Raw genomic sequence first — 15,995 nt, forward strand, 5'->3', positions numbered from 1 at the left:
TGCCAAGTTGCAGGTACACCTCTGATATATGAGCATGCTTTTTCTACCAACAGCAATAATGGAATGTTGTCTCTTGTGTATAAGCTATCACTAGAGAACAAGTGTTTTTAAAAATCTGAACATTAAAACAAGTGCCTTTAAAATCTGAAAAATTGAGAAATATTTTCAGGTCCGTCTTTAAGGTATGTTGCACCATAATTGTCACAACTGCAAAACCACCCACTCCCCTGCGTTTTAAAAAACTTCTACAGTGGTGAAAACATTTGTTAAAGTGGTAAAAACACTGGTAAAAACATTGTTAAAAAAAATTACAACGATTCCTTTTTACTGAGTGTGTCTCGGTACTGCAGAGCAAAAGGCATTTTAAATTAAAGCTTTTCAGCTTGACCTGGAGGCAAAGATTCCTATACCTTCTCCTCCCATAGTTCTCCAAATAAGACTTTCAGTGGCTTCTGAGAGTTACAAATGCAATAATTATCCTCCCTATTCATGGTTTAGACTTTATCACAACATTATTCTCTTTTTACTCTAAGCTGTTTTAAACACCTTCAGATCATTTATCCAGCTGCATTCATGTCCTTACCATGTCCAATATAATGCATACCTTATCATCTTGTGGTTCACATTGAAAGCTAATTCTTTTATCTTTTCAACTAATCTCCTGGCATTACTGTGAAGATAAATCCCTAATCTCCCTCTCCCTGCTTTTCTGAAGTGACTTTTTTCCTTGACATGTTGTTCGCTGTTGCTACAGGTACTTTACTTCTCTAAATGTTGCTACAGAATTTTTGCATAGTTTTCTTTATTATTTTCTTGTTATAACTTGCAAGTTGAATTTGGTACTGTAAAGTTTTCATTGTCTCTCTTCTGTTTACTGATCAACATCCTGTAGGTAGTTTACGGTCGTGTTCTGTAACGTGGGGCAGTGAACAGATTGCAGGAAGACGGGAATAGGGAAAAACTGTTGTACATGTTTTTTTAAAAAGTCTGCAAGAAAATCCATATACACCAGAAAAACACGTGCACAGTTTATCCTCTCAGCATTTTTTTTGACCGTTATTTTGCACTTTAGTTTGTGAAACATCTTCAGTCCTAATTACAATATCGCAATCCACTGAACAGAGTTATAGCAAAGTACAAACAAAATTGCAAATAGATTGTTAATAAAATAAAGGCTCACAGAGGAAAGAGTTTGAAACAGGTAGGAGATGGATGAGCAGAATTGTACCAAAGAATACAGGGGAATTGAGAGGAATGTCAGCAGAGACAACACTCGTGTAGAAATGGTTGTGCAGGAGGGAGTTGTTCCCAGCCAAAAATCTAACAGCCACCAGCTGTAATATTGAAAATATCTTGGGCGTGCATCACTGTGTATCTTTTGCTTCTCTGTGCAACCTTCTCCACTTGTTTTGTGCTTCTGCCTCAGTTACAAACTCATCTCCTTTTTTTCCTGACTCCTCTAATTTTCATTGTGCTGCTTTCTTATGTATTTTTAATACTTCCCATAAATTATTCCAAACCTAGTCAGGTTTCCTGTAATTTTAAGTTCCTATAGACAAAACTGACCTGTATGACAAATGCCTGCAGGGCAATGAGCTATTGAAATTTGAAGTACAAATGCTCCACAACTTAGATGTTTGCCTCTATTCATACATGCCCATTTTATGTGCCGTCACTTGAATTATGTTTTGATTCCCATGCCTTTCTTGATGTGGCTCACATTCTCCTTGTTCGCAAACACATTAATAAAATGTATGTTACATTATATTCTCAAAAGCTTTAGAGGAAACATCCTAGTTAAGCAGAGAGTCAGGAATTGATTTCAAAAGGTTTGCCATAGTCTTTGCAAAGTACGTTTCCTTTAAAACTGTTTTGTTTCAAAAGGTTATCCTTGATTTTAAAAATCTTTCTGAGAAATTATTCTCTCTCAGATTGACAGCGCTTCTGAAGTGCAGCTTCTACACAGTTGATCTTGACCTTTATACACTTTTTTAAGCAAATGAGAGATTTCTGTTATAAGTAAGAGATTTCAGTGCATGAATGAATACCAAATATGCAAATATATTTAGCCTATCTAGCTAACCTGCAGTTATGGAAAATCCCTTTTCAAGTCCATTCCCTTTTATTTTTTGAACCCCCACTTTGTCATATTCACACTTTCTTCAGTTTAATTTTTTTTTTCCCTCTTCTACAGCAGAACTACAGTATTGTTCACTCCATCCTGTATTTTAGTGCCTCTGATCATTCTTGCTTCTGCATGCCCTCCTTAATCTGCTTCTTTCTTCCCGTATTGGGTGGTGCTGGAAATGGTCATGTTTTGCCCTCAGCTCTTTAGTGCTAACTTCAGTGGAAACAGAGAAAAAGCCATCTTAAGTAAAAGAATATAGAAAATATAGGGATATGGCTGGTATATTAAACAAAGGCTAAAAAACCAGAATTTGAGTAAAAGTGGAAGTTTTCACGGTGCTCTGAAAATACTGCCTTGATTATATAGGCTTTCCATGTGGAATTTCTTCCGTTCAAACTCATGTAACAAGTAAAAGTGACTGCTTATACCTGCTGCAGGGATTGGATCAAGTAAATTCTAGTTGTCGGGGTGTGCTGGGCCAGCATGGGAAGTTGCAAAGCTAATTGCATAGTAATTTACAGTTGCCAGCAGTGTTTGGAGGTTCCTATTCAACAGGCATTAGGCTGTATGTATATTTATAGCATGCCTAAGTCTTTGGAGGTGAAATTTGTAAAATTGAACGAACATATGTTGAATGGATTTATTTTTAATCTTCTGTAAGGTTTTTCTTTGTCAGGCAAATTTAAAAGCTTCCTCAGAAGTTCTCAGTGACAAAATCTCATATATCAGTTTGTAAATACCTAAAACCAGGTGAATGTTGTAATAGTATAAATTTCACCTGAAGGCAACTTATTTTAAGCTGAGTACAATTTCAGTAGCAACCAAGTAGTGCTTGCCGACGTTTGCAAGCTTGGTACCTTAGTTTTCTACTTTTTTGCATGTGTTTTCCTTTCATACCTGTTAAAAATGCTATTTTACTTCAACATTTAATTGCAAATAACCAGTTCTTCTTTCCAGTCCTTCCATTTCTTGTCTGAACAGATGTAAAGTATATCCAGGTCATTCACACGGGAGTAGTGTTCCAAAATATCATGGTGTTAGAGCACCACCTATAGGGTTCGCTCAAAATTAAAACCAGAAAGTTTCTGGCAAATAGTTAATTGAATATTCAAATAAAATAATATACTTCTGTATTTTGAGGCTTTTCCTCCCTAGATATTAGGGCAGGTCCTATGTTCTATAGCCAAAGTATGTTAATACTTAACCATACAGCATGAATGAAGCTCTTTAGGAGAAACATGTGAAAACCTATTTAAAGCAATGTCTTCTTACAGCTGTATGTGAAAACAGTAAATTTTTTGTTTCTAGATTTCTATATTAAACCTAATAGAGAAAATGCGGGATTATGCCACCATTTTTGTCTTTAAATCCTTCTAAACCTATTTTTAGAAATGTATTTGTTATGCCATATAGAAATATTTTCAAGTAAAAATAATTATTTAAGAATATGTAGTTTTATTGTATTAGAGCTAGTCAATAATTTCAGGTCCATGTTGCCTTGAAAAATGATCTTAGAAGCTTGATTGTGGATATAAATGAAAAAAATATTAAGAACCTCTACAAATTACATTATTACAACTTTTGCACTATTACGGATGCAGTTTTCTTCATCATGTTTGCTCACTGCATCAGTTTGGATTTTTTATTTTTATCAATTACATATTCAAAATTTTAAAAGTTCTAAAAGCTTTTGCTCATCAGACAACAATGAAAATGCCTCCTCATTTGTAATAATTCTTGTGTTTAAACTGCTGTGCTTAACTAATTGTGAACTTTAAGAGCGCACAAGTTTTGGACTAGCAGTGAGGAAACTGTAAAATAAAAGCGCAGAGGGCAGTTATTTTTGATGTGTTTTCTGCCCTCTGAAACTTCCTCATAATTTCAGGCTCTGTAGCGATAGTATTCTGGCCCTCCCTATTTATGTGAGGGTTGTGAATATGCTGTATGACAGGTGTTGGATATAAGGCTGCTATGGGGAAAAAAACAAACAGCAAAACAAAACTAGTAAGTACATTACTTGAAATAAAATCAGCAGAGCCGAGAACACTCCAGTAAAAGGAACGAGCAACTGTTAAGGCCAATACAGAAAGCTACACTTATAATAAAGTAAGAATACAAATGGCTGAGTTACTTCAGTTGCATAGAATTAGTCCTTTAAAGACAAGCTTTCTAATCCGTTATCAGAAATGTAGTTATGCAAGTCCCTTTTAAGAATAATCTCTTCTAAACCCAACTTGTACTATCTAGACATGAAGTGTGCTGCAGCAAGTGCTCTTTGCCTTTCACGCATTGGAATCATGTCTATGAAGATCATTTCCATGCCAAGGGCTGGAAGGGGGTGTTTAAGTCATGGCCAGGCACTGGATATTCCAAAGACGGGAAGTTTCAACTACTTGATTATTTTGCTTTAATTTATTTTTCACCTTCTAATCCATTTCTCAGTATAAGATGGAAATGCATTGTTAAATTGAACCGAGTCTTTGAGAAGGCCAAAAATAAAATTAAGAAATAAAAGTTGACAAAGTCTGTAGAGAGTAATCTTTTGTAATCTGTAGTACTAATTGACATTGATATAAATTTCTGCACTGACAGCACTGGAAAACGTCTTTTGGCTGACATGTGTCCATTATGAACTCCATTAGACGTTGTTTTTATTGCTACCTCATCCAATTCAGTAGGTTATTTTCCCTAATAAGTGTTGATTGATTTTTGTCCTACTGGCTTTTTAAAAAATGGCATTAAGCAAGTTGATTTCAAAATATATATTTTTTTTTTATCTTTTTTTTTTTTTTTTAGCTTGTGGAGATATCCCAGAACAAATTCGATCACCAAGCGGGACAATCACAAGTCCAGGGTGGCCCTCTGAGTATCCGGCCCGAATCAACTGTAGCTGGTACATCCGTGCAAACCCAGGGGAGATCATTACTATAAGGTAACAGTGCTCCTGTATGAACTACGTGGTTTAAAGAAAGTACTGACTAGACATTTTTAACTGCCAGTTGTGTGCGTACCAATTTCATCTTCCTTCCTGTAAACTGAGGATTTCTGTTTTGTTTGTTTTCTGCCTTTCCTTTTATCTGATTTGTTTTTACACAACCGTGTAGCATCTATTTTCAGCTGGAGAGTTAGTGAGTAGAAAAAGTGTCTATTTGTTCATTTATTTGATTTGTTTTTAATGTCTCTGATAGATAAGAATTTTGCATTAAAAAATGTGTAGGGGAAATTCTGTAATGCTTCACTGCTGTGAATCTCATGGTGTGCTTAAAAGTCGCTGGGAATAAATAGTAAATGAATAGGTATGATCGCAGTTTTGGAAATGCTGACTTTTGATGCAGAGAGCTCCTCGCGGTTTCATGTACCTTGTAACTTTTCTAAAGAAGTAATGTAAAAAAGCTGTAATGTAGGTTCAAGTTCTCATGAGTTCATTCCCCATTACTGCCACAGGGGAAATCTAGGCTTGTTTTAGCATCAAGATACAAATTAGTACTGCTTCGCGCGTTGATCATGAAACCGCATTAGCTGCAGATTTACTTCAGTTTCTAGTACAGACCTGCTGACCTAAGAAGCAGCTCTTCATTATGAAGTATTTGCTTTGACGTTAGTTACTCTTTTAAAGTACTGCTTTTTGATTTAAGCAGTCTTTCTACTAAATATTAAACTCGCATAAATGCAATGTGAAGTAGGAAGAGCTGTTTTCATACAGTTTATTTTTCATAAAATTCTTTTTTTTTTTTTTCCCTCTCACGTTGTTTTCTTGCACTCATCTACCTAGCACACATTTCACACTTCATTACCATGGCAGCATGTCTTGATCTAGCTGTAGGCATACCGTGATGTACCCTTTTGGGTAACCAAGTAGTGCAACTGGGAGCAAATCTTATCTGAAATCCTAGTTTCGAACAATTTAGCTGTATTTATAATGTCAAGTCATATCATTGGCTAAGTGTAGCATTAGCTAAAGTTCTGATGAAATGGGGTTAAATAAAACCACTTAGTAATATATAAAGTCATTAAATGAGACTCATAGAGACAGTTTCGTTAACAGTATTGTTTATTTATTTCTTTTTAGACAAAGGCTTAATGTGGGTTTTTTATAGCAGAACTGAGCTTCTTTAAGTAGTGGACGCAATATTTTGTTTGACAGAATGGATTCTTGCTGTCCTAATAACAGTATCGTCACCACGAGGTTAAATTCTATTCCTGCACAGGTAGAGAAGCTGCTCTTTTTATTTCAGACCAGAAAAGAACTTACAGCTAATTTCAGTTTTTCTGCATAGCAATTCATCACCTTGTTGTGTAATACCCAGTTCAGTAGCAATTTTGACCTTTTTTCTTTTTTTTTTTTTTATTTTTTTTTTGTGGGTGTTTTTTTTTCCTCTCCTAGCTTTCAAGATTTTGATGTTCAGGGATCACGACGATGCAGCTCGGATTGGTTAACAATTGGAAGCTACAAGAATATTGAAGGCTACAGAGCATGCGGCTCCTCCATTCCTTCACCATACATCTCTTCACAGGAACATGTTTGGATCAGATTTCATTCAGATGACAGCATCTCCAGAAAAGGCTTCAGATTAGCCTACTTCGCTGGTATGTTTCAAATAATACCTAGTTCAGTTTTATAGTTTCATTTTTATGGTTTTCTGGTTCAAGAACTAGTTCCTTGTAGCAGGGTACAGTATATGTATTTTCTGTAGCTGATTCAAGGCTTGTTGATAGTATATGTTGTGTAGATTATTTTGATCCCATGTACAACTTGACGATTCAAAGTGGGAATTAGTGTTCACAGTAATAAGCAGAGTGAATGATTGAGGGGAGAGAAGTTTACTATTAATACTAGGCAACTTGGGAGGTTTTTTTTAACATAGCTTAAGATTTGATATTTTTTCATCAGAGAAAAATTAGCTGTTAAAATAGTTGGGTAGACTTCTGAGTAGCATAAATAGGGCAGGAGAAGGAAGAAACAGTGGGATTTTTTTTTTTTACATTTCCGTCATTTTTTCCCGTCTCCAGGAGGTATACTCTATTTTTAAAAAACCCACAATGTAAAACCTTATTAACATGATAAATTACTCTAGCCAAGTATAGACATGGGTTTGTATATGCAAAATTTTTCTTGTATAATTCAAGTACGCAATATAAGCTATTTACCAGTATTAATAGTTTTAGACTGTTTGTGGGCAATTCTTGCTCTAGTAGCTGCTGCCAAGAGAGAAGAGGAGGACAACCATGGGTAAAGACTAACTCCACTTTTTTCTAGCCTTAAGCGATATTAAGATTTCATATAATAGCATGATCATGGTTTTCTGTGTCCTGATCATCAAAAATACTCAATTACGCTTCTCTTTGTTTTCACAATGGTTTTGCGTTCTTTTGCTTCTTGGTGTCTGCCTGTACTCCACTCTCTCACCTGCTCCGAAGCTCTGTGCACTAACCCTGAACTCCCCTCCTCCACAAAACAATCCATACTCCATAAAACAATTCCTACTGTCTTACACCTATCCACTGCTACCCATCTTCAAAACTATTCCACCAAGATTCAGTAAAATGAGCACTGATCTCCTCTAGCCTAAGCTTTGTTTGTCCCTGTTCTGTGTTGTGCACTCCTACCTAATGGTTTCCTCTACCCTGTCAGTCCTTCACAAACCCGAAGTTTCCAGGCAGGCTTATCCCTTTCTAGCGCCTGTTTTCAAGCCTACAAAAAAGTTCCATCTGCACTTCAGCTCCTTGCAGCTGTCTTGGGAGGAGTAATGCAGCCTTGCACTTCATGCTGGCTCAGCTTTCAGGGCAATGTTCTACCTGAGTTTTGCTTACTGTCTCACCAAAAAACATGATGGGGGGGAAAAAAAGCCACTCTCTAATCAGTCATCATTTTCTACCGTTTCTGCTAACGGCCCGCGCAGGTGCTGTTATCCTGTGTGAGGCATTGGCTTCTGCCCTGCTTATCTCCCTCTCCTCATAGGCACAGAGGGAAGGCAGCGTTCCTGCCCTGGGGGGCTTTGGGAAGAAAGGACATTTTGGCTAAGGGTGTGCAATGGGCAGAGGAGGCAAGCCACAGGCTCAGTAGAGTTTTTCTGAAAATCCTTTCCTCTCTTTTTCTCTGTTCTTGACACAATTTCAGTATGTAATCCCTTTTGGAGGAAGCTGGAACACTTTCAGCAATAAGCAGTTTTTACTGTTAGGTGACTTCTGCTTGTTAGCATCATGCAGTGGTACTGGGTTTAGAGTACTTAGGACTTTAATTTAGTCTTTTTAAATGTACTTTCGAAGAAAAACAGTTTTGTTTTGGTTTTGGCTTTTTTGGTGATTGTTTCTTTATTGTTTTGGGGATTTTTTGGTTTTTGTTTGTTTTTTTTTTCTTTTTTTAGATGAACCTTGCTGAAACTTTGGTTTGAACTTGGTCTCTATGCTCAATATGATACTTAGGAAGTATTTCACTTGGAGTGGAAGTGTAGTGTTTCAGTGATCAGAGTAGTCTTCTAATGTTGTAAACTGACCTGTCTATAGGAGAAGAGTTGACAAATCTACTTTAATAATCATCTGATCGTTTCTACTTTCCAGTGTGAAAAGGAGACTTCTGAAGTACTGACAACATTTTTGCTGTACATTCAACTGTGCCATTATGTTGTTTGATTTCTTCTCATTAGCATCATGCAGCAACGCTCAGTTTAACTCCTCAGCAGACTAATTAATTCAGTGTTATTAAGGCTACTCTCAAAGGTGGCATGTGATCTTAGAAAAAGGGGAACAAGTAGTAATACTTTAGTTACGTGGATGCAAGTTAGGTTTACTTCTGCTGGAATGATAGAAACAATATAGATTACAGATGTAAAAGGGACCACTACGGATCCTCATGTTTAAAAACTGATGTGGAAGATAGGCCATGTGAATTGTTTGAATTAATTCTTGTTTAAAGTAAATAATATCTTCCAGGTAAATACTCATATTTCCTTTTAATCAAACAAAACAATAACAAAAAGCATTACAGTTAGGAAGGGTACTTGACTAGGAGGTAAATTTTGTGTTGCTTGTCTTTCCTCTGTCTTCCTCCCACCCCATTTAATTTATCAGCCTCTTTAATTATGGATATCAAAATGGGATGGAGTTTACTAATGGTGATGTAGAGTGGAAAATAGAGTTAAGAAAAGTGCAGAAATTTGTTTGCTGTAAATGCATGAAAGGATTGAGTTCTTCCTTTGGCTCCAACTGCACAAGGGTTCTGCTAATTGACTTTATACTATCTTGAAGTCTTTTGTGGTACAGCTTCCAAGGATAGTCTTATTTCGTACATCTCTTATTATTTTACAACTCTAATTTTTGATTCATACGTAAAATTTCCTGATGTGATGACTTCAGGATTGGTGGTTAAAACTGCTAAATCAGGATCAAGGGATGTTTAAAAGCCTGCAGAAGGAAGAGCTTTGGTTGAAATTATTTACAGTCCCATGTTATATCTTCCTACTCGACCTTTTTCCAGGTTCTGCATGGTATAAGTTTTGAGCTAGAGTATGATCAGGATTTGAGCAAGTTCAATGATTCTGCTTATTCATATTCTACTGTATTGCCCACAGCCTATGGGGCACAGTCATTCAATTTAGGCAGACAGAAAAAGTCTATCAGTTTACTTTCACGTTTCAAATTCAATGCCAAGGTTCATACTAAGTATTTGGCATGCTAATATTATGAATTATGTGTATGAGTGTATTTTTTTTATATATATATGTAAAAATACATATATGTATACTAGATCTGTTCTTTGGGTTTTTTTCCTTAATGAAATAAACGCTTTCTAAAACTTAATTACTGGCAGCACATACATTTTGCTCTCCTTTCACTCTCTGTCAGCAAATTTATTGACTTAAGTGCTCTTCAGCAGTGCTTATAACATTTATCACTCTTGTTGGTTTCACTTTTTCCTGCATTCATTTTTTAAAAACCTTAGCATTTGTGAAATTTTTAAAATGCTGATGTTGCGCCTTTAAAAAAATAGTTCAAGGTAGAGTATTTCTTTTTCATGTCTTTTAAGATACTAAAATAGCAAAAAGGAGAACAGAGGTGTGATATGACTTGACTTATCACAGCAGATTAGTTGCAGCAAGGGAAGTTCAGGCTAGATATGAGGACTTTTATTGCAGTGTGTGGTTAAGCACTGGAACTTTGAAAATACTTGATGGGACAAGGCCCCGAAAAACCCAACTTCAGTTAGCTTTGCTTTGAGCAGATGATTTGATTAGGTGACCTCCAGAGATCCCTTCCAATCCGAATTGTTCTGATGTAAAGGAAGGTAGAACCTGCTTCTTCTGGGAAGTCTGTATTTCAGTAAGTTCATCATGCTGTCTTTCCTGTTTCTTTTTTAAAACCCTAAGTATAGTGTTGTTTAGATTTAGTATATGTTTGTCTAATTTAGTTCCCAAATTACTGCTGTGTAGGACCCATCTGCATTGCAGATTTTTTTGAAATTTTTTTTTGAGGAGTGACTATGGTGGTTTGTTTTATAGCCAATTTTACAGTCTCTACCGTGATTTTTAGAAGTTACAGTGATTTCAAATGATACAGCAGTACTTGACTCAGCTAAATCATTGCAGAGCTGAATTAGCTTGCGTCCCAGGTATGCTTCAGTGTTTAAAATGGTTGTAACTTTAATAAATTAATCCCTGAAAAAAATATTCTTGATGTTACAGGTGTGGTGGTAGCCAGTAGACCATATTTTCTTAGATAAAGGTGTCTCTTGACTCTTTTTTCAGAATTAAAAAAAATAAATAAAACCAACAAACCACTCAACCAAAGCACCTCACACTTCTGTGGTTTCTGGAGCACTACTTGCATTCTTAACTTTTAAAGGATAATTTTGTATAGTTTTGTATGTTTTAAGTATGTGTTTCTGCATTTGCTGTAGTCTACTCTTAGTTGCTGGAGGAGAGGCAGGAGCAAACAGTGGGAAGAGGTGAGCAGAAGAGGTTTCTCTGTTCAGTTGGTGGTAATAGGTAATCTTCAGCTGTCGGATTCTCCCTTGCCGTAGATCCTTTGGTACAAAGTAGGAACCTACAGAAACAGGAGGGAGGTCTGACTGCCTTTACAAGAAAGAATTTGAGGATGTAACTGGTACTGCAGGACAAAATGTTTCCGTATTTCGAGGGATAGAGGAGAGAAACAGTACTTTTCTGATTTATTTTTAGCACCTTAGAAGCCAGATTTTTTAATCATTATAAATGAGCATTGTTTTCTTGCTTGGGTTGAAGTTATTTGATGGAAAGCAGCTATGAATGAGGCTCATGCTGACAGAATTTTGACTTGAAAAAAATGTTTTATCTTGAAACTTCCTGGAAGTTGTGATGACTTACAGAGAATTTAAATAGTTGTTTTGTGATTCTGAACTACCTGATGGAACAAATAAATACGTGACACAAACCATAAAGTGCTAAATTCTAAAAAGATAATATTTTTATAATTTCTTTTTTTTTTTCTTTCAGGGAAATCTGATGAACCAAATTGTGATTGTGACCAGTTTCATTGCGCTAATGGGAAGTGTATTCCAGAAAGTTGGAAATGTAATAATATGGATGAATGCGGAGATAACTCGGATGAAGAAATCTGTGCCAAAGCTAGTCCTCTGGCAGCTTCTTCCTTTCAAACTTGTGCTTACAATCAGTTCCAGTGTCTTTCTCGCTTCACCAAGCTTTACACTTGCCTTCCAGAGTCTTTAAAATGTGATGGTAACATTGATTGTCTTGACCTAGGAGACGAAATAGACTGTGATGTGCCAACATGCGGGCAGTGGTTAAAATACTTTTATGGTACTTTCAGTTCTCCCAACTATCCTGACTTCTATCCACCTGGAAGCAACTGCACCTGGCTGATAGACACTGGTGACCATCGCAAAGTAATTTTGCGATTCACTGATTTTAAACTTGATGGTACAGGTTATGGAGACTATGTCAAAATATATGATGGATTAGAGGAGAATCCACGGAGGCTGTTGCGCGTGCTAACAGCATTTGACTCTCATGCTCCCCTCACTGTTGTTTCATCCTCAGGACAGATAAGAGTGCATTTTTGTGCTGACAAAGTGAATGCTGCAAGAGGATTCAATGCCACCTATCAAGTAGATGGCTTCTGTTTGCCATGGGAAATTCCATGCGGTGGAAATTGGGGTTGCTACACAGAGCAGCAACGCTGCGATGGCTACTGGCACTGCCCAAACGGAAGGGATGAAACCAACTGTACCATGTGTCAAAGAGATGAGTTTCCATGCTCTCGAAATGGTGTTTGCTACCCTCGTTCAGATCGCTGCAACTACCAGAATCATTGCCCTAATGGTTCGGATGAAAAAAATTGTTTCTTCTGTCAGCCAGGAAATTTTCATTGTAAAAATAACCGCTGTGTGTTTGAGAGCTGGGTTTGTGATTCTCAAGATGACTGTGGTGATGGCAGTGATGAAGAGAATTGCCCGGTCATTGTGCCCACTAGAGTTATAACTGCAGCTGTCATTGGGAGTCTTATTTGTGGATTGCTGCTTGTCATTGCACTGGGATGTACTTGTAAATTGTACTCACTCAGGATGTTTGAGCGAAGGTAAGTAGAACAGATTGCCTCGATAACTTAAATTTTTAAAATATTGTCGTATCTCTTATTGTTATACTTGAAAAATTTGTATTGATGTATTTTATTGATGCCACAGTTATTGTGGCATGTGATTTCTAAAGGCATTGTCCCTTCTTTGACGGTCAAAAGAGGTTAGTTAAAAGGGGACAGAAGTATTCTGATCACTTAACTATTGACAGTTAAGCTTTCAGATGTTGTTACTGAAAAGAAAGTGTGGAAAAGCTGCATTTCTGCGATTAAATATCTCAATTCTGTATTTAACAGCATGTTTCTTCTATTGTAGACTACGTCATAGTAGGATTACATGTTCTTCAATTTTTATAAAGTAATATGAGCGTCTCTCATAGTGCCTTTTATAAGCCCATGCTCCTTTGTTTTTAGGAATTTATTGTTGAGTTGGTTTTCTTGTTCTTGTCTCAGCTGGACAGACCCATTGGAATGACTGCAAGGACTTATCGTATATTCTTTGTCAATTCAATTAATAAAACTTCATCTGCAGGACTTTATTATTATAATAGTCTGATGTAGTTTTACTCTTAACTGTATACATCACGGTCTTATGTATTGTGAAATTTCTTTTCTCTTTGAAAGATCATTTGAAACTCATTTGTCAAGGGTTGAGGCTGAACTGTTAAGAAGAGAAGCTCCTCCATCTTATGGACAGTTAATTGCCCAGGGTTTAATTCCACCAGTTGAAGATTTTCCTGTTTGTTCACCAAATCAGGTAAGATTCCAAAGTAGCAGGCAGACCACTTAAAATTTAAGGAGACTGAAATAAAGATATTTTAACTTTCATCTGCATTGTTTTTGTTTTATAGCATTTCCTTTTTTTTTCTTTTCAGGCCAATACTATTATACTAAGGAATAGCCATTGCATAAAATCATGATATGGTAGTGCCACACAGTTTTCGTTGCAGGCTTTTTTTTTCTTGTTAATGGATGCCAGTAATGCACACTGTAGAATCCCTCTTGCCTGAAAAGTAATAGATTGGTAGATCTAGTTCTATGTTCTGCACTGGTGGTGGTGTGTAAGTTAAGTTGCAAGATAACAATTTGAAATTTGGGAAAGAGGAACTGAGACTTCTAATGCAAAATGGTAGCTCATATCCACTGTGCATATGTTTTTAGGCATGATCATCTTCACTCTGCGTAGAAAAGATGATGGCAAAGGCAAGGCTGTAATAGCATATAAAATTAACAGGAATGAGTAACAAAGTAAAAGCTAGTAAATAGGAGTTGATAGTGTCTACCCATCTTGATTCTCAAATGGATCATTAGCGCAATTCTTATTTGGTTTATGAATGAATTTCTATCAAAACAACTTTTTCATTTAAAAAGAAATTGGCTTTCAGTTATAATGCTCTTTTGTGAAATAAAGAAAAGTCTTAGTCTAGAACTCCTGCTGTGGTGCTCTATTAAAGTTGGCATTAACCTGTATTATGTGTTGCAGTTAGTACAGCAAAGTTTACTCTTAGTTAGTATTGCTGAGCATGTAAGAAAAATACAGGGCCATGAGAAGGGGAATTGTGTTGTTTTGGGTTTTTTTTATAATTTGAACGGTACTGATTTCATTACACTTATTCTGACATAGATTTCACTTGTTCTTTCATGCGTATACGTTCATGAGCAGCAGCTGTGATCTGTGACAAAGGATCTTGCAAAGGAAACGGAAAATAAGTTGCAATTTGCATGAGAGATTTTGAAAACTTATCAGAAAGACGACATAGTGAAGATTTTTCAGTAGCTAAATTAGCGCTAAAACTTAATGAGCTTATTAATGAACACGGTGGAATCCCCCATTCTTAATGGATGGGTTATCGTGGTTAAAATAAAGATCAGTATTTTTTTTTTTAAAAACAACTCTGTACTTTTACAAATTTGGTTTGCTGTCATCTTTTCCAAAATTAAGCTTTACCAGTTTGTGATGCAGCTGTGCTTACATGCCTCTTGAGGTAGGGTTACCTTTGGAAGGTCTGGTAAGACAGGGCCATTGTCATGCCCAAATGTGTAAGTCCTCTGGTACGGGTAACTTGGAGCAAACCAATGCTTCCTGCACATCCATACCCCGTATGGGACACTTCAATTTGGTGCATGTTGAACACGTTTAGGAACCGTTACAATTTTCAGACAAACTTAGCTTGCTCAGACCCATTTTTCATCATGAAACCCCACAAAGGTAGCCTAAAGGTCTTGAGGTTTACTAAAATGAAGTCTCCCGATAGAGAGGACAATTCTAGAAGACCCAGACATGTAGTAACTGCACTTGGAGATTAGTACTGGAGCTTTTGAAAAACTGGGCAATTACTGAAATTTTCTTTTATCTTCAGTTTGACTTAAATTGAATTGACTACTGCTCCTTTGGATGTATTTTAAATTATTTTTCAGAACTAAAATATAGTGGAATTTGAAAGACTTCCTGAAAGTGGCAATCTTTCATAGTGCATACAACAAAATGTAGTTGTGTCATAGTCGTTCTATGTAACCATCATTTCACACTCCATAACAATACAGATGCACGGACAATGGTTTTGAACAATGAAAGAGTGTTAGTAAATTCCCATTGTGAAAACCAGTGTTTCTGATAAGACTTGTGGCCTTGAAAACTTAAGTGTCTATTCTGGGAAATTAACTAGCATAAAAATAAGGAATAGTAGGGAGCAGGCCATCACCTTCTAAAATAATGAACAGGTTCTATAGCATTGATGCTTCCATGATAAAAAATTTTACTCTTATTTAAATAATCGAGTTGCATTGTTTAAAAAAAATATGTTTTCCAGAGGAGAGAACATTAGTAAGGCTAAAAGCTTAAGAGACAATGTAAATTGTATTCTATAAATTATAAAACTCAAATTAATTTTTTAATATGGTTAAGTGTTGGGGAAAGGCAGTCAGTATTAAATCAGGATGTGTTCAGCTTGCTTTATTTTGAGCAATATATGCATTTTCAGATTGCAAATCTGCGTAGGACTGAAGATACCTATTCGAGATTTCCTAGAAGTTAGTAGTGTTGAGCTAGAGGAATCTCGGTTGTGCTGGTTTGTACGTAATGCTTTCTGCCTAAAATTGATACATGCCTTCAGAGCTGGATTTTTAAGGGTGGGTAGTGGTCTCTCCAGTAGCTTTTGAAAGTAAGGCTACTGAACATGTGTTTTTATATGCTTGAATTCAAATATCATGCTATGAACTATTGGAAGGGAAGAGGTAGGTTGTCATGAAGTATTGTTTGGATACTGTGCTGTGTATGCCCTGTGGCATCGGAAGGATTCTG

General features: G+C 36.3%; 1 protein-coding gene across 1 annotated transcript in view; it reads left to right on the plus strand.

Moving 5' to 3' along the window:
• The window catches only part of LRP12 (LDL receptor related protein 12), a 52,692-nt gene that overhangs the window by 32,284 nt on the left and 4,413 nt on the right, over nt 1-15,995 (plus strand). The window contains exons 3-6 of the mRNA XM_054193155.1: nt 4,925-5,060; nt 6,513-6,715; nt 11,596-12,697; nt 13,319-13,451. Coding sequence (XP_054049130.1) covers nt 4,925-5,060; nt 6,513-6,715; nt 11,596-12,697; nt 13,319-13,451 — 1,574 coding nt within the window. The remainder of the gene's footprint in view (nt 1-4,924; nt 5,061-6,512; nt 6,716-11,595; nt 12,698-13,318; nt 13,452-15,995) is intronic.

This window comes from Rissa tridactyla, chromosome 2 (assembly GCF_028500815.1).
Source record: "Rissa tridactyla isolate bRisTri1 chromosome 2, bRisTri1.patW.cur.20221130, whole genome shotgun sequence".
NCBI classification, from domain to species: domain Eukaryota; kingdom Metazoa; phylum Chordata; class Aves; order Charadriiformes; family Laridae; genus Rissa; species Rissa tridactyla.